This window comes from Oreochromis aureus, linkage group 18 (assembly GCF_013358895.1).
Source record: "Oreochromis aureus strain Israel breed Guangdong linkage group 18, ZZ_aureus, whole genome shotgun sequence".
NCBI lineage: Eukaryota > Metazoa > Chordata > Actinopteri > Cichliformes > Cichlidae > Oreochromis > Oreochromis aureus.
The window spans coordinates 10,013,412-10,036,882 of record NC_052959.1 but is presented as its reverse complement, the minus strand read 5'-3'; the positions used below and the strand labels follow the sequence as shown (position 1 = coordinate 10,036,882).

General features: G+C 43.0%; 1 protein-coding gene across 4 annotated transcripts; it reads right to left on the bottom strand.

Moving 5' to 3' along the window:
* Window positions 1-208: 208 nt before the first annotated feature.
* LOC116320405 (TSC22 domain family protein 2-like) lies at window positions 209-20,546 on the bottom strand. Of its 4 annotated transcripts, XM_031740009.2 has the most exons (4): window positions 17,991-20,544; window positions 8,271-8,345; window positions 1,326-1,377; window positions 209-1,187 (listed from the first exon to the last, which is right to left on the bottom strand). In XM_031740009.2, the coding sequence occupies exons 1-4, from the start codon at window positions 19,835-19,837 to the stop codon at window positions 852-854; spliced, it is 2,310 nt and encodes a 769-aa protein (XP_031595869.1). In that variant the 5' UTR covers window positions 19,838-20,544; the 3' UTR covers window positions 209-851. The 4 variants fall into 4 exon arrangements, with proteins under 4 accessions (XP_031595869.1, XP_031595870.1, XP_031595871.1 ...); XM_031740010.2 differs by lacking the exon at window positions 8,271-8,345 and having other exon boundaries at window positions 17,991-20,543; XM_031740011.2 differs by lacking the exons at window positions 209-1,187; window positions 1,326-1,377; window positions 8,271-8,345 and adding exons at window positions 15,039-16,209; window positions 16,341-16,405 and having other exon boundaries at window positions 17,991-20,546.
* Between the last annotated feature and the right edge of the window lie 2,925 nt (window positions 20,547-23,471).

Here is a 23,471-nt window from a genome sequence, read left to right as displayed (position 1 = left end):
ACTGGGGAAAAAAGGAAAAAAAAGCAAGAGAGGAAACAAGTCGTTGGGCTCCTGTTAAATAGGTTTTGTTGTTTAAATTGTTCATTTATGAAAAATAGCAGCCCTGTAATAAATAAAAATACTTAACAGTAGAACTCAAAAGAGTGACGCAAGAGTTAGACTTAGTAACGGCAGCGGCGTGGCGCTCCGAGGAAGGAGGAGGAGGAGGAAAAAAAAGACAACCAAAAAAAAAAAAAACAAACCACTCTCCCAGTTTTTACTTTACAACATGAAACAGCAAGGCTAAAAATACCCCTCCCCTTCAATTATCTCATTTAAAAAAATAATCGCTCTCTTTTTGACAATCACTCCCCGTCTGTCCGGCAAACTCCTCGCTTTCCACAACAACAACAACTACTGGTTTCGGGTCAGGTCACAGGTTGGTTTGGCTCGGGCCCGGTCCAAGAAAAGACATCCTCTCTACAAGCCCAGCTGTTAACCAATCTGGGAATACAGCCAAAATGGGAAAAAATGAACATTAAAAAAAAACTCTAAACAAAACAAAAAACCCTCAACCTTCCCCGACTCTACTCTGAACACTTTGTCTCAGTCTGTCTGTTGCGCTCTTGATGATTGCATTAACACTGGAAAGGCCCACAGTACAGATGCATACACGCACACATTCTAACACCAATTCACAGTCTTGCTTCCTCGCTCTGACACACACACACTCACACTCGCACAGAAGCACTGTACTCTTTGTGGTCAAGCTGGTGGCTAAGAAGTTCTTTTTTTATTTCACATACACTAATTGTAATAAGTTGTAGAGAAGATGCTGTTCTGTTTTTCTTTTGTTGGTTTTTGATGCGCTTTCAAGCAGAGGTGACGTTGGGTTGCAGTTGTTGGCTGGGATCGAGCTGCGGCTGAGTCTGGAACTGCTGGGGTTGGGGGTGGTGCTGAAGCTGGGGGTGCGACTGCGGCTGGGCTTGCTGCTGAGGCTGGCTGAGTCCTGGCTGGGAAGCCGCGGCGCCCGAGCTGCTGGTCGACTGGGTGGACAGCTGAGACAGCTGCTCGCTGTTGGCCAGAGATTTCAGCACGGCGTTCTCCCTCTCCAACACAGAGTTCCTCTCGTACAGCTCCTTGATCTGCTCCTTTAAGACCTCCACCTCTTCGCGCACTGCATACATCAGATGGCTTTTCACCAGGTCCTGAAGGAGAGCAGAGGGAAACATGAAGTGGGAACTAACCACTGTCTTATTAAATGTATACACTCTACATTTAACTCATTCCTATGTTTTTAATTAAAAAAAGAAGCATATATGATTAGTGGTAAAATGAATACTCACCATAGCCTGTTCAATTTTATTATCAATGGCAACAACATTGGTTCCAGAGGCACTGCAAAAAAAAGAAAAAGTACAGTTACGCAAACAATCGCATCATGATTTGACTTATTCCTGCTTTCATTTGTGTTCCCAAACAGATCGGAAACATGGTAAATAATGAATTCTATTGAAATGGATAAAAATCCTAATCCAAGTTGCAACTTGAAATAAATCAGAACCCCAAATAAAAAGCGAAACCAGATGACAAATTGGTACTCGATCAGTCAAACAAGGCGCCTCAGGTATCTAGGTCAGATCACACAAAAGCACCAGTCACCACTCTCACATCTACCTGGCCACCAACAGGAGAAATGAGACGAGACCGGGCCCCGGCAACGCAACAGGCTCAAGTTTGTTCGAATGATGCATCTGTTCGTTTAACAGCCATGATGACTGGACCGTGCGGATCAATCTCCAAAGGCAGCTGTCAGCTAACCCCACCGCTGGAAACAAACATTCATGCACTCACATTCACTGACGTCATATCAATGTATGGCTATGATTAAGCGCTCTTTGGTCTGACTCTTGTAACTCCATCACAATACACACGGGGAGGAGGAGCGGCGCTCTTACGTGCGGCGTGTGCGGTAGGAGGGCATCGGATCGCAGCTCGCGAGCCGGGTCGGGTCCCCAGCGCAGCCCGGTGGTTTGTAGGAAAACGTGCACGGCATGGCGCTGCTGGAGCTCCACCGGTAGCGTCGCACAGAAGGTCATCGGTGCCTACCGGAGGCGGTTTAGTTGGGCAACTGTGACCGCATTTAGAATAACGAAACACGAGCCGATGGGAGGAGAAGTGCGAGGAGCTGAAGGAGGTGGGGACACATGTCTGAAATTATTTCTGGCTCTGATGGCTTCATAGCGACTGATAAGCGCAGCGACTGTACTCGGCAGGGCTACGGGGTGCAAGTCAAAGGGCCGAGGAGGAACGTGCTTCAAAATATAACTTTGATCCACTGCAAGCTATACTTGCTGATCAAACCAATTATCCCCCACTGCTACATCCAAATGTTACAGAGGCCGCTATAAGCAGGCATATGCTGTGTCTGCAGAATATGTGCAACAGCTGCACAATAACCCAGTTTTCCTCTGGGATCACCTCCCCCATTTGTTCCATTAACTTTTTTTAATATCTTCCATCTAGCTCATGGGAGTAAACATATATACTGGTTTAATGAGAACATTCGAAATATCACTGAAATATTTAACTGGAAATTAGCACTTTAAGAAATCAGTAAGATGGTATTACATACTTTCTCCACCAGGGGGACATAATAAGCTGCACAACTAACTCTGTACTTACTTTGGTGAAAAATCTTATTATAGCAGTACTTTAATTTTTAATTATCACTTAGTGTCTTAATAATATTCCTGATCTCATAAAAAACAAAAGGATCAGTTCAGCTGTAATAAGATGCAGATTTACACCTGCAACAAAAAGATATGGAAAATCATTGCAACCATGCGGTACCAAGGTGCCTTCAAATACATGTAGACTCCTACTGTTGTTCTGTTCCTCTACATGTAACTAGTGTGGGTGTGAGAGGCCGGCAGAAAGACTCGGACGATCTTTATCAGCAGGCTGTACTGGGGAAGGAATGTTCCCCATACTTCTGCTGCTGGGAAACACCGTCACTCACACCTCTGTCCTCCACTCCTACCTCTGGTCACTGCCAGATATGATAATGTCAAACACGACTTCCAAGCCAGCATGTCACACAATGACGGAAAAAAAAAAAAAAAAATGCAGTTGTTATGAACAAGATGCACATGGTGCCATCATGGCTAGAGAGGCAGTCAGCACTCGCCCATTAACGTCTCTTTATGTCGTTCCCTCAGACATTATGTGACCCCCACCACGAGTGCTTATACAACCAAAACACTTTAAAAAAGGAAAAGAACATCAGCTTCACCCAGTACCAAACATGTCTTTAATTTAGACTGGGTGTCGCGCTCAGGACCTCCTATAGCTTTCCTCCCTAACAGGAGTTTTCAATAGGCCTGTGCCTAGAGGAATCTCTCAGTCTATAAAATACTGAGCCTTAATGGACTCGCTGGGTTACACCCTTGTTGCTTCACCAGTGGTTTTCAGATAGTACAGCAAACAAAAACATGCTCTGCTAATAACAGGATCACACTCTGCAGCAGCACATGTATAAATACAGGCTTGTTTGAATCTGTTCGAGCCCAAAGTTTGCTTATACCCACGCATGAAGTTCTACTTTTGAGAAAGACAAACGGCAGGATTTGAATTGGACCAGCCAAAGACAATAAAATAAGAAAAGCCGATATAATCTCTTAAAAGAAAAGCAAGGCAAGTTGATAAAACTGAGGCCTTATCATAAGGTTTCATCAAGATGTTAAAAACTGTAAATGTGACGGGGATGAGACAGGAAAACGATGACAGATGTTCACAGCTAAGGCCAGATGCTTTGTGGATTATAGAGGATACAGTAAATTTCCATATTTTCTGGATAAATCTACAGTTAGGGGGGAAAACCTGGGTCCAACCCTCATGTGACAACTCACATGGCAGAACAATTTTTAATGGAGGGAGCCATATTGTGCAAATTCTATCAAAACTGCTGCAGATTAACTTCCAGCCTGGTTTCAGCTCTACTGTCATCCAAGGTTAAATGTGATACTCCTCTGAAGTGCCTTTAAATGACCTCATTGGAATTAAAGCAGGGGGGTATGAAGCATTTTCTCCTGGGGTTTCCTCCAGCTGGTTTCAGAGAGCTGGGTTGAGACTATTGTAATCAAATCAGAGAATGAAACAGGCTGGGAAAACTAAAAAACCCCATGTGCACTGTCAGGGAAAACATGTGACAAGCCAGCAAACTGTAACTATGGAGACTGGAAAACATCAATAATACAATCAACCTTTATTAAGAGTCTGTCAGAACAAGCGGGTAAATATGATTCTATTAAGTCATGACGGTTTGGGCAGCTCCTCTTGACTATGACTGGAAATATAGACTGAAGCAGGCGTGTAAAAAAAACAAAACAAAACAAAAAAAACAAGTCAAAACCATATTAGGAGACCATCTGGTATTCCAAGTAAAACTTCCAAGAACAACTGGCACTGAGGGAGGGCGGGGAGGGGATTTTTGGTTTTTGGGAACCGCACCATCAGGAGTGTTTTGGAGCACTGGTTCGAGCTCTGCCCTGACACACATGATCTTGTCTCTAGTGCTCCTGTGAAAGCCAAGAACTAGATTGAGCGCCTGACTTTGAACCAAATCACGTTAAATGCTCGGCGGAGCCGCCTCCTCCGTTTCGACAGCGTTACAAAGCGAGCACTGTATGACCGCTGATGTATGTGGGGTGAAATCCCGGAGGCCTAAAGGCTGGGCTCAGATGTAACGGCTTGCTAACGAGGGTCTGAACCTATTCTGCCGCTGATTATACAACCGATTGCTCCTGTGAACTTCACCTTCTACACCAACAAGACTGAAGTTTATAAGCTCCAGGCAGAAGTTTGCCGTTTCCCTTACAGTGCTAGCTGTAAAATAGGAATGCCAATAAAAAGTCCATTAGAGCTAGAGAGGTTTACACTAGCACCAGGGCAAGTGGAGCGGCGGGCATGCATAAGTCATCTGCACATCAAATAGTTGTCATTCCTTCTCTCTGGAAGAATTACTGCCATATTTAAGACTAGTAAGTTTCCTCCAGCAACACTAGCAAGAAAAAAAATTAAGCTTAGAGCTTAGGAGGTGAAGGCGAGGCTGATCGTGTGCCCAAGGACAACAGGTGCACAAGCCAATCCCGTGTCACTCGTACTGCAATTTAAAGGGAAATCTGTGTTTTCTTTCTAAGCAGCTTGGTACTGCAACCACACAAATATTTACCAACAAGGATATACAGAGTATATCCTTCTCACACACACAGAAGTGCATATATACTACTTTCATTTTTAATCACAGACCTGTGAGCTTCCACAGTTACATTAGACAGCTGTGTCTGTAGGAAGGCAGTCCGCCACAGAGAACAAAATGAGGAAGTGCTATAATTATAACCAAACAGCAACCCTCAAAACTCAAGCATGGCTTTGGTGTAATTATGAAGCAGCAGTATATATTTATTACCCAAGAAAGCTGATGGGCTTTATTTGGGTTGGTGGTTAACAACATTTTTAAATGTGTGAATTGATATGGGCAGCATGCAAAAATAAATAAATAAATACATATTGGGTCATGAATGGATAATGATACCAGGAAGTATAAATATTCTGAACCAGTTCTGATATTTAAAAAAAAAAAAATTGACAGCTGACGAGATGTTTTCCTTTTTTAAATATCAGGTTTTTGTTGTTATTCATTCCTCTCTTTATATGTAAATGTCATTCTATTTGCTGATATCTCAACTCAACAAGGCTGATAATGTAAAATGTATCAATCAGTGTGTTTACCCTAATATCTGTACAATACACCCACAGGTCTGACAGGAATCAATACTTGCCGTGCCTTTAAGCTCTTCCGAAACAGATTCTTCTGGAAATATAAAAATATATTAAAGAAAAAAGTAAACAAAATGAAAAACCTGGCAGGAGACAGAGGGAGGCAACCCTACATGGATTCTTCTGTTGGGAACATGTGCCAGGTGACCCGTGGAGAAGATCAAATGGGTGAATTTCCTATACATCTGATGTAGATCTACTTTGGGGCGGTTTTTCAGGTTAAACTGGCATCAACACAGGAAGCATTTTCACCATCGCCATTACGACTGGTCAATAGCGGACATAAAAGGCTCTGGTTGGCTGGGGAACCCTCTACCACCCCCTCATATGTCAATCGCGGTCATTGGTAGTCACGTCAATCACTTGCCAAGAAGTTAAGAAGTTTACTCTGAACCCTCCTAATTCATGTTGCTGACTGTCTTTGGCCTGAGTGCTTCATATGTAAATGGCCCTTTAAAATACAAAGCAGAGTTATGGTAGGGTTACATATGTTAGTGAAGTATAGATGAGGCACAGCTCTCTGTAAACAAACATGAAACGACTGGTTTCACTTCTATACAAAAAGAAATGCAAGAATGATGCTATGATATAGCAGATATTGCAGACCACGTGGTCTTATTCCAACGGATGGGTGTCATCCGGAACATCATTTCCAACACACTGATGAAAAAAAAGACCTTCAGGATATTCATTTTTCACTCTGTCTGACTTCATCTGGTCGCCTCACACATCATCTTAAACCAACCCGTATAAAAGAGACGGATCATGTGTCAAACTGCAAAGGCCATCGCCCAAATATACCAAACAAAACTTTGGTTATCTTTGCATCCAAGGAAACAAAAGCAGTCCTTGATGGGACAATGTATCCACAACAACGGCGCTCCAAAAGACCAAAAAAAAAAAAAAAAAAAAAAAAAAAAGAATGCATGGGGCTAAACATTTGTGCCATCTTACACTGCTGCTGCCTTCAGCCAACGGTAGAAATCACGTGCACGCCACACAGCATTAGAATCCGGATAACACCACCACAACGTTGATCTCGCTTTTCAAATTTAAATCAAAGCAGCTAAGGCGCCAAAAGGGCTGACATTAGTGTATATGCGCGTGCATGAAAGTGTGTGTGCGTGCGTGTGAGAGTGAACGAGTAGTTCCTCAGCGGCTGGTTGTGTGTCAGCTTTATATTTCTCTAAAACAGTTTCATTTCCTGTCACTGAGATATGGTTTCATGTGCTTCTCTTTTCATTTTTGTAAATGGCATCAGAAAAATGTTCGCCCCTCTCATTGTCTCGCTACGCCATCTACTTACCTCGCTGTCATTTAGGAAATGAATCATTTCATGATGAATTTAAAATGCAACCGTGAATAAAAACCATTTGGCAGGAAAGAGTGCAGAAAGAGCGCACTAGAAACCTGCCTTTACTCAGGTTCATATTTAAATCCAGTGTTGCAGAGAGCATGCACACACTCTTCAGCCCTGTTTTAGCCACTTTAAAGCCGAAACAACAAGTTTAAAGTATTTTTCCTGGATTGTTTTAATATTTTGAGGCACTTTCCAAGAAATAAAAAATTACCTTCGCTGAACAGGGAGTTATATGTGAGCCACCAGACCAGTTTACTGCTTTACACGGAACTGTATGCATATTTAAACCATCAACAAATCCCCAGCTTAAAAGTCCTATTAGTCTGCAGAACTGCTCTGATCGAGTGGTTTCATGTTCTTTGTTGTCACGTCACAACAATTTAAACTGAATCACATTTAGAAGTGTCAAGCGCTGTTAGAGTTATTTGATGTTTGAGAGCACAATATTGCTCTTTAGCATTACAGAAGAAGGCTACAGTGTGGACATCTCCATTCCTGTGATCAACAAGTGTTTACACCACCAGACTATCCTGGAGTTTACACTACGAAACAGTCAGCTGTTGGACTAATAGTGGCCGACTGGAAAATTTCAACGTTCCCCATGAACGTTATTGGTCAATACATTTATAATCAAACAATTCATCAGTGTAGCACTGAAAACACTGGTCAGATAGTTAAACAATTTTTTTTTTTTTTTTTTTAAATCAAATAGTTCTTGTTTATAATCCGATTAACTGATCGCTTGCCTGCCCTCTTGGACTCTGTTCCATCATTAGTGGTGGCCAAACCTACGAAAATAACACCCAGGCAGTAAACAAAACCAAATTTTTAAGTGACACACACACAATATATGACATGTTAAAAAGAGACTGCGTTGATTTGCTAGTGAGAAGCAGTGGGGAAAAATAAATAACAGAGAGCGAAGAGATGCCGGTTGAGAAATCTACTGGCTAATCCTGCGCTTGCTGCCAGGCTTTGTTTCCAAACTCAATCCATGCACGTGGAAAAAGCAAAGCTCGCTGCTACTGAACACTGCACACACACAATGTTACACTCTTGCAGGCCTGCCCGGACCAATCCAGTACTGTACCTATCAATGTGCGCCTTTGAGTCTCTTAATCTGCTGCCAGACTGGAAGGCCTGGTAGAAAGCCTTGGAGGGATTCCTGTGTCAACCGCATTCAGGGAAGAGAGAAGAGACAGAGTGAAGAGCTGCGACAGTGAAAACAGACTCAAGTTTGACTCCTACAAATGCTTTCTCACACATCTTCAAAACTCTTTAACAGTAAACATGACTAGAGTTAAAGCTCTTAGTCTTAATGTGAAATACAGAAGATTCAAAGAGAGTAAAGCAAAGGTCTGAGGTCTGCAATGAAGCACAGGAAGTTATGTTCAAAGGTGGGGACAGCTTCAAAAACATTAAGGACCTCCCTCGAGCTTTAACCCTCAATATGCTGATCACTCAGTCGTACCCTCTGGTTTCACCCTCTGGCTTGGATATTTGAACGTCACTGCAGACCTGTGCATGTGCAGACGAGGGATGATAAGAATATTTCATATATTTTAAACTCAAATGACTCGTGCAACTACTTCTGGTTCAAAAATATATATGCTTTTCCTTGATGATATATAACAAATTTTTGGAATAATTAGGAAAATTTGCATTTTTAAATAGCCTTTTTTAAATCGGGGCTTCATTTACACAAGCAGAACATCCATCCATCCATCCGCTTCCGCTTATCCTTTTCAGGGTCGCGGGGGGCGCTGGAGCCAATCCCAGCTGTCATAGGGCGAGAGGCGGGGTACACCCAGGACAGGTCGCCAGTCTGTCGCAGGGCTGCAAGCAGAACAGACATCTCTATTTCTCAAAAAAACCCTAAATTAACAAAATAAAACCGATTTTTGAGTAACAAGATAACAGACCACATTAAGCAGACTATTCTTGCTTACATAATCATGTCCTGGAGACGATTCTGAGCCAATAAAAACCTGACAATGCAGTTTCTATTGCCAGAATGCACTCAAATGTTTTCTGCCAACCAACACTGACAAACAAAAACAGAAGAAACACATGACTACTTACTACACTGCAGATCAGAAATTAAGGAAGTGCAAAATGCTAAAATGTTAATTTAAATAAATATCAGTTAGTTGCTTGCTTTTCTCACATTATCTTTGAACATTTATCCAGTGCAAAATTAACGTGACACAATCTGCAGCTGACACTGATAAATGTCCTTGCAGTTGCTAACAGGCCATTATCTTTCCAAATGGAGGATATTGACAGACACCAAACGTTTGGCCAATTTATCTGTAGCAATGCAGCCATATGAGAGTAGTTGTGACGGGAATGGTGAGCATCTTCCAAGGAAGACCTTTAAAAATGTTTAAGAACCTTTAAAAAAAATTTTTTATAGACACAAACACACAAGCACAACTGCTTTACTGGCGGGCTGATGTTACCGGTATCTGCATTTACAATGGCCAATAAATGAACATTTAAAAAGCAAAAAAGAGATGCGAGAAACACCCTTCAAGCATGTCAGGCGTATTGATACTGCACAGAAAACCCACCAGGGGGCACTCTACAAACTTCCTCATGGCGGGACATGTTTGAAATGCCACAAAAACAGCAATAACTGAACAGAGGTAGGCAAAGTGTCAGACAACCTGTGAACGGTTCATGTGTCTTTAAATAAATAAATAAATAAATAAATAAATAATCGGCCCATGTGACAGAATATTGATTTTTTTTTTTTTTTTTTTTTTTTTTTTTTACATGATCAAATATTGGTATTGCTCTTTTTCCTAATCATTTCCTGGTTAATTTGAGTCAAATACAATCACATTACTCAATTTCACTTTACCCCCCCATATTCCTGGTGACTAGCTACAAGTACACCGTGTTCTAACAACACATGCATGAGGGGAAGGCAAAGGAAATCCTCCCCAATCCCAACACACAGACACACAGATATACTTCATTTACTCTCAGTCTGTGCATTTTAAGACTGCTTCTTTCCCACATTCACACAAACACAAATGCGCACTGACATGCACGTGCACACACACGCACAGTAAAGTGTAGATTTACAGCATGTGTGTGGATATTATAGCAGCCAAAACTCTTTTCCTAGAAATTTCTGGCACAAACTGCCTTTGTCACATTACCTCATGACTTAACACTCTCACTAGCTCTGGCTCTGCTTAATATTACTTTGTGGCCTGCAAATCTCTGTACACACACACAGAGAGACACACACACACCCACACGTGTGCCAGGCACGCCTCCACAGAAAAACCTCAGTTTTTCAGGGCTAAAGCTCTGTACAAGTCCTGTATCGACTGAAATCAACAAGGTCAGATGACTTGGAGTTGGGTTGCCTCTTCGTGAATGAGGTAAGAACCAGAAGAGTCATCATTCTCTGTTTTCAAGTAGCAAACACTCGACTCTCAAAGGCTGTCTTTGTAAGCCTAAAATGCAACATGTCAATATCCCTTTATGAAAGCTGCTCTTTGTAAACCAGACAGTCACCGTGTTCAGCAGTTGAGAACATGCGGCCTCCTCCACAAACCCCAAAATCTAGAGTGTGAGGGGGGGGGGGGGGGCAGAAGGAGGGAACACATAACCCAACAGATGTGGACACACAATGAAAATCCCCCCCCCCCCTTTTTTTAAACCACTCTCTGAGATCCAATAAGCTTACCTGATGGGAAAAAAAAGAAGGTTGCACATGCTCAGGCTTTGCTCGAGACGACCCTAAAGCTAATGTATGACCAGGCAGCAGAAAATAATCTGAAAATAACTCCTGGATGCATTTTTGCTGGTTGATGTCACACATTAAGCTGGGGCATGACACGTGGATTTTTTTATGCTCCCCCCTTGTTTCTGCAAACCAGTGGTTTGCAGGTTTAGGTCACGGTGTTGAACCTCTTAATAACCTTGCTAAGTAACTGAGCATGTGAAAAACCCACAACAGCCTTAAGTGATGAAGCAAAGGGGGAGCGGGGTAGGAAGCTTGAGTTGGAGAGCGAGAGCAAGCTGAAGTGCAGGAGGAGAAAATATCAAAGAGCAAAAGTGTGAGAGGGAAACACGTAGACTACGAAAGGTGTCAAAGTAGATATTTTCCTCTCCAGTCAAGGTGTTGCAGAGGCGGCATGGTTCACTCAAGGTCCCTGTCCCCCTCACAGCAGAAGCAACGAAACTTCAGACCGGGGCCAAATGAGCTACAGATTTTTACAAAGGTGGGGAGAAGTTTGTTCTTCTGTTTGCAGTGCGAATCATCCCCTTTCTACTCTCCATCACAACATGGCTGATTGGATGGATTTAGAGTGTATGAGTTTATAAAAAGGGGGCGGAGGATCACTACCAAACTGGTAGTGTTGGTAGTAAGTGGACAGGTAGAGTAATCTGGTGGCAAGTTGTGCACAAAGAAGAGGGAGAGGCTATAAGGGGCTGTTGAAAGCTCTCATTGTTGGTGCACATGAGGAATCAGGCTTTCAGCAAAATCCATATATCTGCCACACAGCACAAGTAGGTCAAAACTATTTAGATTTCAGTGGCCTCATGGGAGTTTCTTTCAGCAGGTTTTAGGTTGTAGTCGAGGGAGATGGAGAGCAAGAAGGACCCAGAGCAACTGCACGATTACAGCAGAGCCACCAGAGAAGACTGGAAACCTGGATTTTAGCGTTCAAACAAATTTTTAACCTCATGTTTAGCATAGTAAAACTAGGTAGTTGCATTTTTTTGATCTTGGCCTATAGTTCCCCAAAATGTTGCTCCTTTTAGGGCACTCCCCAAAAGTAATTGAACACTTTTAAATCTGCTTTTATCAAGCTACTTTTAGAGATGCGAGGAAATGGAACAGTAAATAATAAAACAACTTTTAGTTCCAGAGTCTAGTTCCTAGTATTGCATGGAGCCTTCCGAGCATCTAAACATATCCCACATGCGTAGATCTTAAAGTGGTTTGTACAGTTCATGTATCCAGTTTCTGAAACACTCATTCAGCTTGGGTTTGAGAGGCGGGGTACACCCTGGACAGGTTGCCAATCGCAGAGAGAGACAAGCTTACAATCACTTTAGAATCACCAATTAACCCAACAAGTATGTCTCTGGACTGTGGAAGGAAACCAGAGCACCCAGAGGAAGCCCATGCAGGCACAGGAAAACTATATAGTTATGTAGTGGAAAATAACTGACAGCAGCAGTAAATAGATATGTGTGTAGATTAAAAGACTTGGGCTAAAGAAGCTGGTATTTAATTGACCAAAGAACAAAACTGCTTAAAGACTTTTTTTTATTTATTCTGTGACTTGTTAATGTTTTGCTTTCCAGAAGCAAGATAAAAAGAACACTGCTAAGCTTATCTATAACACAGTACAGCACATCCCCAGTTAAACACTGGACCAGCTTGGTGAAGCTGTTCTGCTTGTCATAACAGTGAAGAGCCTCAATTGGGATGAAAATTAAAAACTGATTCCAAAACATACAACCCCTCCAGTCTTATCAGTTCTTTTTAATCAGTGCATGCGTGCTTTTCTAATGGCTGCACACATAAGTGACATTTTGCATGCCTGAGTCACATGCTAGCCTTCTTTCTACACTGATGAGACTAACATAAGAAGACAGTTGCATTGTTTCAGATAACGCCACTGGTCTCAAAGAAAAAGAAAAAAAAACACAAAACAAAACCTGACAACATGGATTCTGAGCCTCTACACCTGGGGTGGAGGGGTGGATGACTGCAGCAAAGCCTACAGACATACTGACTAGTAGTGCCGGTCAAACTAGAACAATACACCCTTCTTTTTTAAAAATAACTCAAAGGCTGAGATTAGGCTGGGGTCATAGAGGGAGAACAACTTGACTAGTGCACACAGAAACACATACCTAAAGTTGAGGCCAGTATTACATTGCTGTTAAATGCAAGTACAGACAGTTGTAGATCTACTGCTTGCTGCTGTACAGCTCTAACAGTATTAAAGCCAAAAGGCAGATTAAAAACTTTCATTCCAATCAAAGCTAAAGATGTCTGATTTTTTTTTTCTTTCTTGTTTTTAAGTGTTGACTTGTACCTCAGTGAGGCACTGTGGATAAAATGTACCCACCAAATGTCATATGATATGACCAGGGAGCCCCAGTGCGGAAGCAGGGAGTCAGCTAAGGAATATTAAATGAATAGAAGGTGGAGAGCAGTGTGAGCGACTGTGACTGAAAACAGGATACAGCAGTTAGAGGAGAGGTCAGCGAAGGGAGGGAAAGACCCTGTGGTACATGCCGTCTGTGTCACACTCACTCTCACACACAGAGCTACCACTTCCACTATGACTAAAAATGAATAAGCAGTTCTTATCCACGTCCTCCACCCCCCAGCATGGATACTTGTGCACACATACGCAAGCGCTCATGGAGTCCAGCCATCCCCTTAAAGACACACCTCTTATCCACCCACACGAGCACAGTCTCTCAATTCACTGTGGCAGTAACTATATCGCAGACCTGGACTCCCCTCCTCTCTCCTACCTCCTAAAGAGTCTGATCTTACATAAGCTCCCGTTATGTGAGGACAATAAACCATACCTCCCCAGCATGAGGCTCAATTACATACAGACTTCAGTTGCAATACATTTATGATGAGTTTGCAAAATAGCAGCCATCCCCCCCTCTGTGAGTACGGCAAAGACATTATGGCAATCCAGAAATGTTGTTTTATGCCTTCGGTTGTTGAAGCCATCTGGGAAACATTAAGCTGAGAAAACCATATTCTAAAACTGAGAACAGCATCTTCAGTCTCTAGTATATATAGCCATTGTTTTATTTTAATTACTTGTGAGCAAAACTAAATGGGGGAAGGAAGCTATGGACAAATGTAAGAGTCTTTCCAGTTTATGCTCTAAAAAGTCTATAACCCTTTAAAAGATGCAATAAATACTATGTAATGCATGTTTTATTGGGAGGTGTTATTCAGACTTGATATTAACACTCAGCAAAAGAAAGAAAACTGCCTTTACTAATAAAACCATTAAATGAACTGCATGCATAAAAATCATACATACAAAAGACCCTGAACTTTTGTATACATGTTACACGTATCTAGTACAAACAAATATATCAAGATAGCTTAGGCCCCAATCAAACCTAGCAACGATCAGTGGCAACTATTGGTCAGGAAAAATGTGTAGTCCCTGATTATAGTCACAGTGAAACTGACAGCTAAGCTTCAGTCATGCTGACCTAGAGGTCAATCAGTGCCCCCTGGTAACCACCTGTACCTAAACAAATGTCCATGACCAGTTGGTGAATAGTTGCTGTCAATCGCCAGTGAGACATTAGTCACAAAGAAGTATACATTACTATATCTGTGAAGGTTCTCAGTCATCCCGGTCATCGTAGTCTAAGGAGCTTGGAAAGAAAAGCGTCTGGACTTCTTTGAGTTGCTTGAAGATGTTTCACCTCTCATCCGAGAAGCTTCTTCAGTTCTAAGGGTCAATGGTGGAGAGTCCCAGATTTAAACCCAGTGACCTGGCCAGGTTTCACAACGAGCTCACCCGAAACCCTGGCTGATTGGGACCCACACCCACTTTCACACCTTGGCTCATGTGATTAGGTAGAGGATCATCAGGGGGTCCTTTGTCCCTCTTTGGGGGGAAACTCCCACTGGGTTTAAATCTGGGACTCTCCACCATTGACCCTTAGAACTGAAGAAGCTTCTCGGATGAGAGGTGAAACGTCTTCAAGCAACTCCAAGAAGTCCAGACGCTTTTCTTTCCAAGCTCCTTAGACTATACATTACTATACTGAAAACCACCTTGTGATTGTCCTCGTCTTGGTTTACTCTGCTCTCCTCTTTCCCCTAGCCCTCAACTGGTCGGGCTGGATGGCTTCCCCTGCCTGAGCCTGGTTTCGGTGGAGGTTTCTTCCTGTTAAAAGGGAAATTTTCCTTCCCACTGTCGCCAAGTGTTAACAGGGGGTCGTCTGATTGTTGGGTTTTTGTAATATTGTAGGATCTTACAAAATAAAGCGCACTGCGGCAGCGGTTGTTGTGAGCTGGCACTGTAAAGGGACAGTTACAGCCTGCCTCTGGTTGAAATTAATGACTTATTCCATGGTGGACTTATCATTTCTGAGCTACCATTAGCTAGCGCTGCTCACTGTTAATGCTGGGAGAGGAAGAGAAAGCACTGAGGCTAGGCACTAGGGAGTGAGTTTTGTGCAAAAATCTGTCCAAAAAACCTCATACAGCAGGCACTCCACAGGGTGAGTCAACCAAGAGAGTCGGGAAAGGTCTCACTTTTTTCAAACTTATGCTGCAGTCTGTTTATTTGGCAATAAAAAGCCTAATTTGTGTCTACAGAAAACAAGAGAAAGTTTAATGAGCATGCATTTTCTCGTTGTGTGACACATGAGTACAGAGAGAAACAAGCAGTGCAGCAGAAATGTAGAAATTAAGAATGGAAACTTTTTTTTTTAAGCTAGGGGAGGGAGGTGTGTCAGGCATAGCTAAAATGCCTACTAAAGAGAGGCGCAGCAGGTTTCAGTAGGCAGCTTCTTCTTCCTCCTCTTCTGTGCTTAACTCAGTTGCTGCAGTAAAGGAATGTCATTCAACACTTCATCTGTACGTGAGCAACTGTCATGCCTCTTCTGTCAGTCAATCAGAGGGGCAGACAGCATGCTGACCACACCGACAGAGAGCAGTACACTAGCCGGTTTTTTGAATGACTTACAGACGGAGTGTGAACGCTTACTACGGGACGAAATGTATGTTTGCTCCTGTCCAAAGGCTCTAAACAGAACAGAGTAATTTAGCCTAAACTTGCATTGCAAAAGAAAGGGGTCATTGCATGACAACGCACACTTGGTTGATACGCCCCTTCGTGAGGTCTCTTATCGGCAAAACAGGGGCACAGTGGAAAGACTACTGCTCAGTGTCTGATAATGCTTGGCTGTCGTAAGAGACCCCCGCTCTTATCACCCTGGGAGCTCCGTCTTCTCACAAGCAAACTATAGGTGCTCCAAAAATCCAGTGCCTGAAGAGAGTGACATTATCACAAACATTATTAATCTTTGAAATGTCACCTGATATTAAAAAAGTGTACTCAAAATAACTGGCCTGTGGTCATTACAACTAAACAGATCAAGTGAAGAGCTGAATATAAACCTGCGAAGCTCATCTCCGTCTCAGGGTGCGAAAGACTTTCAGGATGGACACATACTGCAGAGATACTGCGTGAGATTGATAAAACAAATCTTAAGTTGTATGATTTGGCTTGTTGATTGGACGTGCTCATATGAGTCAAAAGCTGTCATGTATGTCTCATAGTGGCAGCTAAAGTGTGTGGAAGCCTTTTTGAGTCCAATTGCAATAATCTGCATTAAGAAAAAAGTTATTCTTGATGTCATGAGTGATATCTGTGCAAATGTATTTAGGTTATTGTGTGACATAGACTCATCAGTATCTAGTAAGATAATCTCCAATGTCCATTTAGAAATAACATCCATAAATCATTTTATGAGTTATGAGTGCCAGTGCCAAAATGTAAACAAATAAAGGATTTTTTTAAAAATACACAAAATAAATGCCAGTCACAGAATTGACAGAAGTCATCACAGCACTTTAAACTTCCTTGAAGTGCACATTACAAACTGACACTTCAACATACAGCTTGAGAGGAAGAAAGAAAGTAGTGCCAGTGCTCTGCAGGCTGTGTATCCTGTCTGGTCTACATTCTGGTACATCTCTAAAACTGTAAATGGAAACCACTGAGAGATTTCAGGCTTTGAATCATTTCCGCTCATGTGTGCCATCTACTACTGAGAAAAAGATCATTTCTGGGAGGGATGCAAACTTCACGTACTCCAATTTTTTAGTTCACAAATTAAATCATGCGCAATTGCGATATCTTTTGTAGATGTCATTTGCTTACAAAGAGACTCCTTATGTGACACCATATGAGTAGAACACAGTACATCACATATTTAACAGTGTAAATGCCCAAAACTTCTCTAAACATTTTTAGTGAGCAGTACCTGGCAGGGCTAATTGTAGCAATGCCCCCCCAAAAAATACATTTCATTATGTTTGTATCAGAACGTATTTTCTAAAACAGGACCTCACTTAATAAAATATGCTGCACATGTGCAGTGCAGCCACAGTTAGCCTGAGGCTAACCGAACACTGAGCTAACCTTACACATAGTAGCAACCAGCAAAACATCTTTGAGGTTTGCAGCCAAGGCCATCACCTCACACACTGTCCTAGAGGGTGATAGCTGGAGTAAAAGCTGGAGACCCACACGTACACAGACACAGACACACGTACACACACACACACACACACACCCTTACACACAAGGAGTCACAGAGTCACTGTGATACAGGAGCCATGTGTATTTAACAAGTTTGACAAGTTGTTGCTTGTGCTGGGGAAGTGTGCTACACTCCACTGACTGCTTTAGGCCCCAATATTAAAACAACAAACATTATATTTCCTTCCTGTGCGCCACTACTCTCTTCCTCGTCACACTCCCCTTCCTCAATACCTCCCTGAAACTACGGGGAAAACCCTGTCCGTATTAATAAGCACACAGTGCTGCTGTTTGTTACGGCTTCTCATCTTTCTACAAATGGCTAAACGTGTGACAAACTTCTCCCCTGCTGTGGACTAAATTAAGCATGTTTAGACCTTGCATGGTCATTGTGATTTTTTGAGCTGTGTGCATTATGGGTAGTTTTGCAGAGGCTCAGCAGTGATGATGTGAAGCTTAACAGAGATAGGGATTATTAATATAAAGACTTGGAAATATATTACCTGTCCTCCTCCCCGTCGACAGGTATGTGGATTGCAAATATGCTGTTGACAGTCGGAGTGGTGAGCTGCAGGCTCTCAGGCATGAAGGGCTTCGCTGGTTCCTTCACAGAGACAATTGGAGACTGTATGTTGATGATTCCGTCTGACTTCCTCCCACCACCAACTTCCACCTGACCAAATGCAGTAACTGGGAGGCCCTGTGGCCCCAAAGCCCCTGCAATGTTGCTGTGGGCTATCTGACCTGGAGGCAAACTCGGGGTGGTCACATTTGGCTTTGCTGCACTGGAGGCACTGGGCACAGCAGTGGGCACAGTGGAGGGCACACTGGAACTCACTGCAATGGCAGGCACGTTTTGTACACCAGAGGATGGAGGGTGGCCGTGGGGTTGAGGCTGTCCAGCGGTGGCATAAAGATTCACAGTCTGCTGCTTCAGAGTGGATCCACCAACCAATACGGGGCCTCCAGCAGCTCCCATCCCTACAGTCTGCTGCTGCAAGACAGTTGGAGCTGGCTGTCCAGCAGGTAGAAGTACTCCTCCTCCTGCTGCTCCAGTAACATCTCCAACCTGACTTGGCACAGATGCCCCACCAGAGGCTGTAGGCATCACCGAAGTGGGTCCTTGTCCCTGGCTGGACACTGGGTGGGGCTGGCCTGAGGCAAGCCCAGGTGGCAGGGGTACAGAGTGGTGCTGCTGATAGTACTCTGCCTGGTTCTGCATCAGTCCAGGTGATTGGCCGGCCAGGTGCTGGCCCACAGGAAGCTGTTGTTGCTGCTGCTGCTGAGGAGGGTAAGGACTTGGTTGGGCAGAGGGAGGCATGATGGGGGACTTCTGTATGAGGACACCGGATTGAGGTGGGCCATTTTGCTCGACAGGCAGCAGGTTCTGGGGAACAAGAGGCTGCAGACCTGCCACTGCTGGAGCCGGAACAGCCGTAGGCCTGGAGAAAGAACTGTGCGTGACCGACCCACTCACACCTTGTTGGCGGGCGCTGTAGTTTTGATGGTGGATTTGCTGCTGCGGTGGCTGCGCCTCCACCGAGTGTACACGACTAGAAGAGAGAGAAGAGTCCGCCATGGAGCCCAAGCCATGACTCGAGTGCGTTGCTAAGGTTGCGGCAGATCCTCCTGTAAGCCCGAGCCCACTGTCTCTGTCTGCAGCAGGGTCCAGTGTTGTGTTGGTATGTCTCATGCTATCCACAGTCCGACCAACAACAGAGCTCTCAGAGTCCTTTTCATAAAACTCTGTGCACGTCCACCGGCCTCGCCGAAACGGTTCTCCAGTACCATGATCAAGTTTAATGACCCTGAACCGCGAGGAGCAACTCACCGTGGAGGTGGCAGGAGGTGGAGCTGAACTGGGCACTGCAGCAGGTTGGGATGTGTTCACTGACGCACTCGCTGGCCCAGCGGTGGCTGCAGAAGCAGGCTGCTGCTGCACTGGCCCAGCCTGAGTGATAAGGGGTAAACCAGCCCCAGCGCCAATCCCCGGTGCTTGCTGACCACCTTGACTCGAGCCAGACACTCCCACTTTTCTGAACTCCCCAGAGGGATTGCTTGACAGCGCTGACAGCTGACTGGCATGAGGTACGCTTGATGGTGGCATCACTCCGACCGCCTCTGGCTCCACAACATTATTCAGAGCTTCTTCGGATGAACTTATGTCACACGCAGGCTCATAATCAGCCCGTGGCATGTCGTAGATTTCCGACGACACGTCCTCAGTCCGTGACTCGTCTGGATCGTCCAGACTCTCCGTGTCGTCGGCGGCACCTACAGCCGCCACCTGGGCCTGAGTCACACTTGTGATCTGAAAGCAGCTCTTTTTCTTGGCCGGCATTTTCGACATATTGACAGCCTGAATCCAAGTCCCGTATGGCTATGTTTATCCTCAGTCAAAAAGGGGTCGCTGGCTGCAGCTTTTAAAAGCTTAGAGCATAATAAGCAGCAGACCTGGAGCTATTTTTTTTAGCCTACCTAACTGTAATCAAGATGTATCTGCGCCATCCTCTTCCTCTCTCGGACTCCTGTTGCGTTTCAAGAGCTCATAACGCAATGCCACACTTCGTGTCGTCTTGTCCAGCAGCAGGGCTTCAGACACGGTTACCAGCAGTCCGTGCGGTGACCGATCCGCGGCTTTCGGCCCGCTAATGTCCCGGTTGTCAAGTTGTCGAACGGCCGTTGTCGCAGAGTGGGCTGCCCAGCTGCAGGGGCTACTTTAAGCTGAGGAGGGCCCGTAGCCCTCCACTCACTGAGCTAGCTAACAATTCAAGCCAACTGGCTGCTGCACACTCCCCCTACGTCGGAACAAGTATGTGAGACATCCTCCCGAAAGCGGCGCTGCGTAGCCTCTCGCTTCACCAGCTCAAAGTCATTCGTTGTCGACACTCGCTTCGCCGCTGACTACGGTCGAGGGAGAAAGGGGCTCTTAAATATGACGCGTTAATAAAAAAACAAATGATATTCTAAACAGCGTCTACAGTTGCCTCCCTCACTCAGTCACTCTTGACAAGATGGCTATGTTGTGTGCGACCGCGCTGCATCGTGGGTAGGTAGTGAGCGCAAAAGACGTTTACGTACCAGGCTTTTGAGAATTCATCCTAATGGTGCCTTCACGGGCCTTCGACAAAAACAAATACGTTCACAACTGCACGCACAGAAAGAAAGAAATGTTTTTAGACAGTTGTTTTTAGACTACTCATTAGAGTAGCACTACCCCGAAATTGTTGTCGGGTCTAATGACTATTTAACTTTTTACATTCTATTTGTCACTATTCAGACAACGGATCTATTACTTTGGACTGTGTAAAGCTGTGAAACGTAATTCAGCTCATATTTTCCTCATTATCAGTCTAGCTGATTATGCGATTAGTCAGATTTATATAAATCACAATAGATGGATGTCTTGAAAAAACATTCCCAAACACTCTTTCTTGTTTGCTACCGCCTGCCCCTCAGAGCAAAATACTTTTTTCTTATCACTGTAAAGTTTTGGGATTTTTTTGGTTACATCTTGCCTTAATTAGCTGTTACTGGGCTATTATATCAGTCAGCATGAGGTATAATATGCCTTATTTGATGATCAGCTGCAATAAAAAAAAAAATAAATCCACCCAGTATTCTGTTTAATTGTGTTATGGAGTAATACGACAAAATATGCATACTTGTAACATATATGAGCAAATAAAAAAAAATATTGAAACTATCTAATTAAGAATTAACCAGAATGCTTCCTGTTTCAATTTTACAGGAACTTTACAGGATATCTCTCAATATCAGTATCAGCACCGAAAAGAAAAAGAAGTGCTCTGAAACCAGCAAAACATGTTTTTTCTCACTGACCACGAGGCTTCCCAAATCATAGAGAACACTGCCCCCGGTGGCCAAGAATGACTTTTGAATTCAAAGAGGTCCTTACCTTTCCTTTTTTGGTGATTTTGGGCGAACCTTGAACCCTTCACCGTTTCATTTAGCTTACATCAAGTAATGGTTGTTTTACGTCCGCTATAATAATAGCAGTGGTGTAATAAAAACTGCAGTTTCAAACAGTGTACCTGTCTGTGATTAAAACTGCTTAACTGGGTCCTAAATAGAAAAGCATAAGATTAATAGAGCAACACGTGCATTAGGTTTATGGAAGGCCAGGACTGCCATAATGAATTAATTAAATACACCATTAAATAATTAATTAAATGTGGCAATAATTAATTAAAATCGGAAATAATTCATATTTACAACACGTGTAATTAATTAATTATTGACATATTTAATTAATGAATGACACATTTAATTAATTATTTATCTATTTCACATTTTAATTAATTATTGCCACATTTAATTAATTATTTAATGGTGTATTTAATTAATTCATTATGGCAGTCCTGGCGTTCCATATAGGTTTAGCTTGCACTGTAAGTTATATACCAAGTGGAACGATCACTTTTACAATGCACTCTAGAATAATCACATTTATTTGTTCTGTTGATCTTGTTTAAAAACATACTTATTTAGACGCAGTGAAAAGGATGTAAGGTTAAATACTTTTTAGTTTGACATTCATGCTGCTGGTGGGATGACAGAGGATACATTTTGTGATCCCCTGTATTTGCATCAAGTGCCATCATCACGTAAATGTGTTATTTAGCTAATCATGAAATAGCTGGGTCACTGTATAGAGAACATTAGACAGGAAAGATCAGATTTAAAATGGTTATTAGCATCGAGACTAAGTCAAAGGCAGTATGAGCATCATCTAATGTTTAAGTAGTCAGGAATGATGACTTTTGTTTTTAAAGAAAAAGCATATTTTAAATGCAGAAGTTGCCTTTTTTAGTCTGAGACAAACAAAGCTATGCTTCTAACAGTGTAAGTAAAAACAGTACTAATCTCATAATCCTGAACCTTTTTAAAGCGAGTGCAATGATTTGTCCAACTGAGACAGCATATCTGATCAAATAGATGTGGTAATGTATATATGTATGAGCAAATGGCGTTCCACTGTAATTCCCAAACATAATTCTAATTTTCCATATATTTGTGTTAGCTAGAGTCTGAGCACATTTTTTTTAATATTAATTACATAAAAGAATCTAAAATCATGTCATGAAAAGTTCCAAGCTGATAAGATAAGCAGTCTTGGGCTTCTGAGTTTGTCTCCAGGACCTCAAGCAGAACACAGATAATAAATATACGGGTTGCTTATCTCAGATAATCAGATTTCTTAGGGGAGACTGGTTTATATCTCTTAGTAGTCATCACTTGCTAGTATCAGGTTGGACTTCCTTTTTGCCTCCAGATCTGCCTTAATTCTTCATCCCTTGGATTCAATGGGGTGTTTAAAACATTCCTGAGAGATTTTGGCCCATATTGACATGATAACATCACACAGTTACTGCAGATTTGTTGGCTGCACGTTCATGAGCACATCCCAAAGGTGCTTGATTTGACTAAGATCTGGTGATGTGGAGGGTATTTGAGTACAGTGAACTTAGTATGTTCAAGAAAGCAGTTTGAGATGATCTTTCTTGGAAGCAACCATCAGAAGATGAATGCACTGTAGTCAAAAAACACATTCAACAACAATCCCGAGGTAGGCTGTGGTGTTTAAACGATGCACAGTTGGTACTAAGGGACCCAAAGTGTGCCTAGAAAACATCCCCCTCACATTACACCACCACTACTAGTCTGAATGATTGATATGATGCAGGATGGAGCCATGCTTTCTTGTTTTGTTTCGTTTTTTTTTTAACCCTACATCAGGCTGTTGGAGCAGAAATTGAGACTAATCAGACCAGGAAACATTTTCCAGTATCTTGTTGTCCAGTTTTGGGGAACCTGTGTGAACTGGAGCCTCAGTTTCCTGTACTTAGCTGACAGAAGTGGTACCCTTTGGCTGCTGCTGTAGCCCATCTGCTTCAAGGTCAAAGTGTTGTGTGTTCAGAATATAATGAATTATGAATAATGAACATAATGAATGGCTTTTT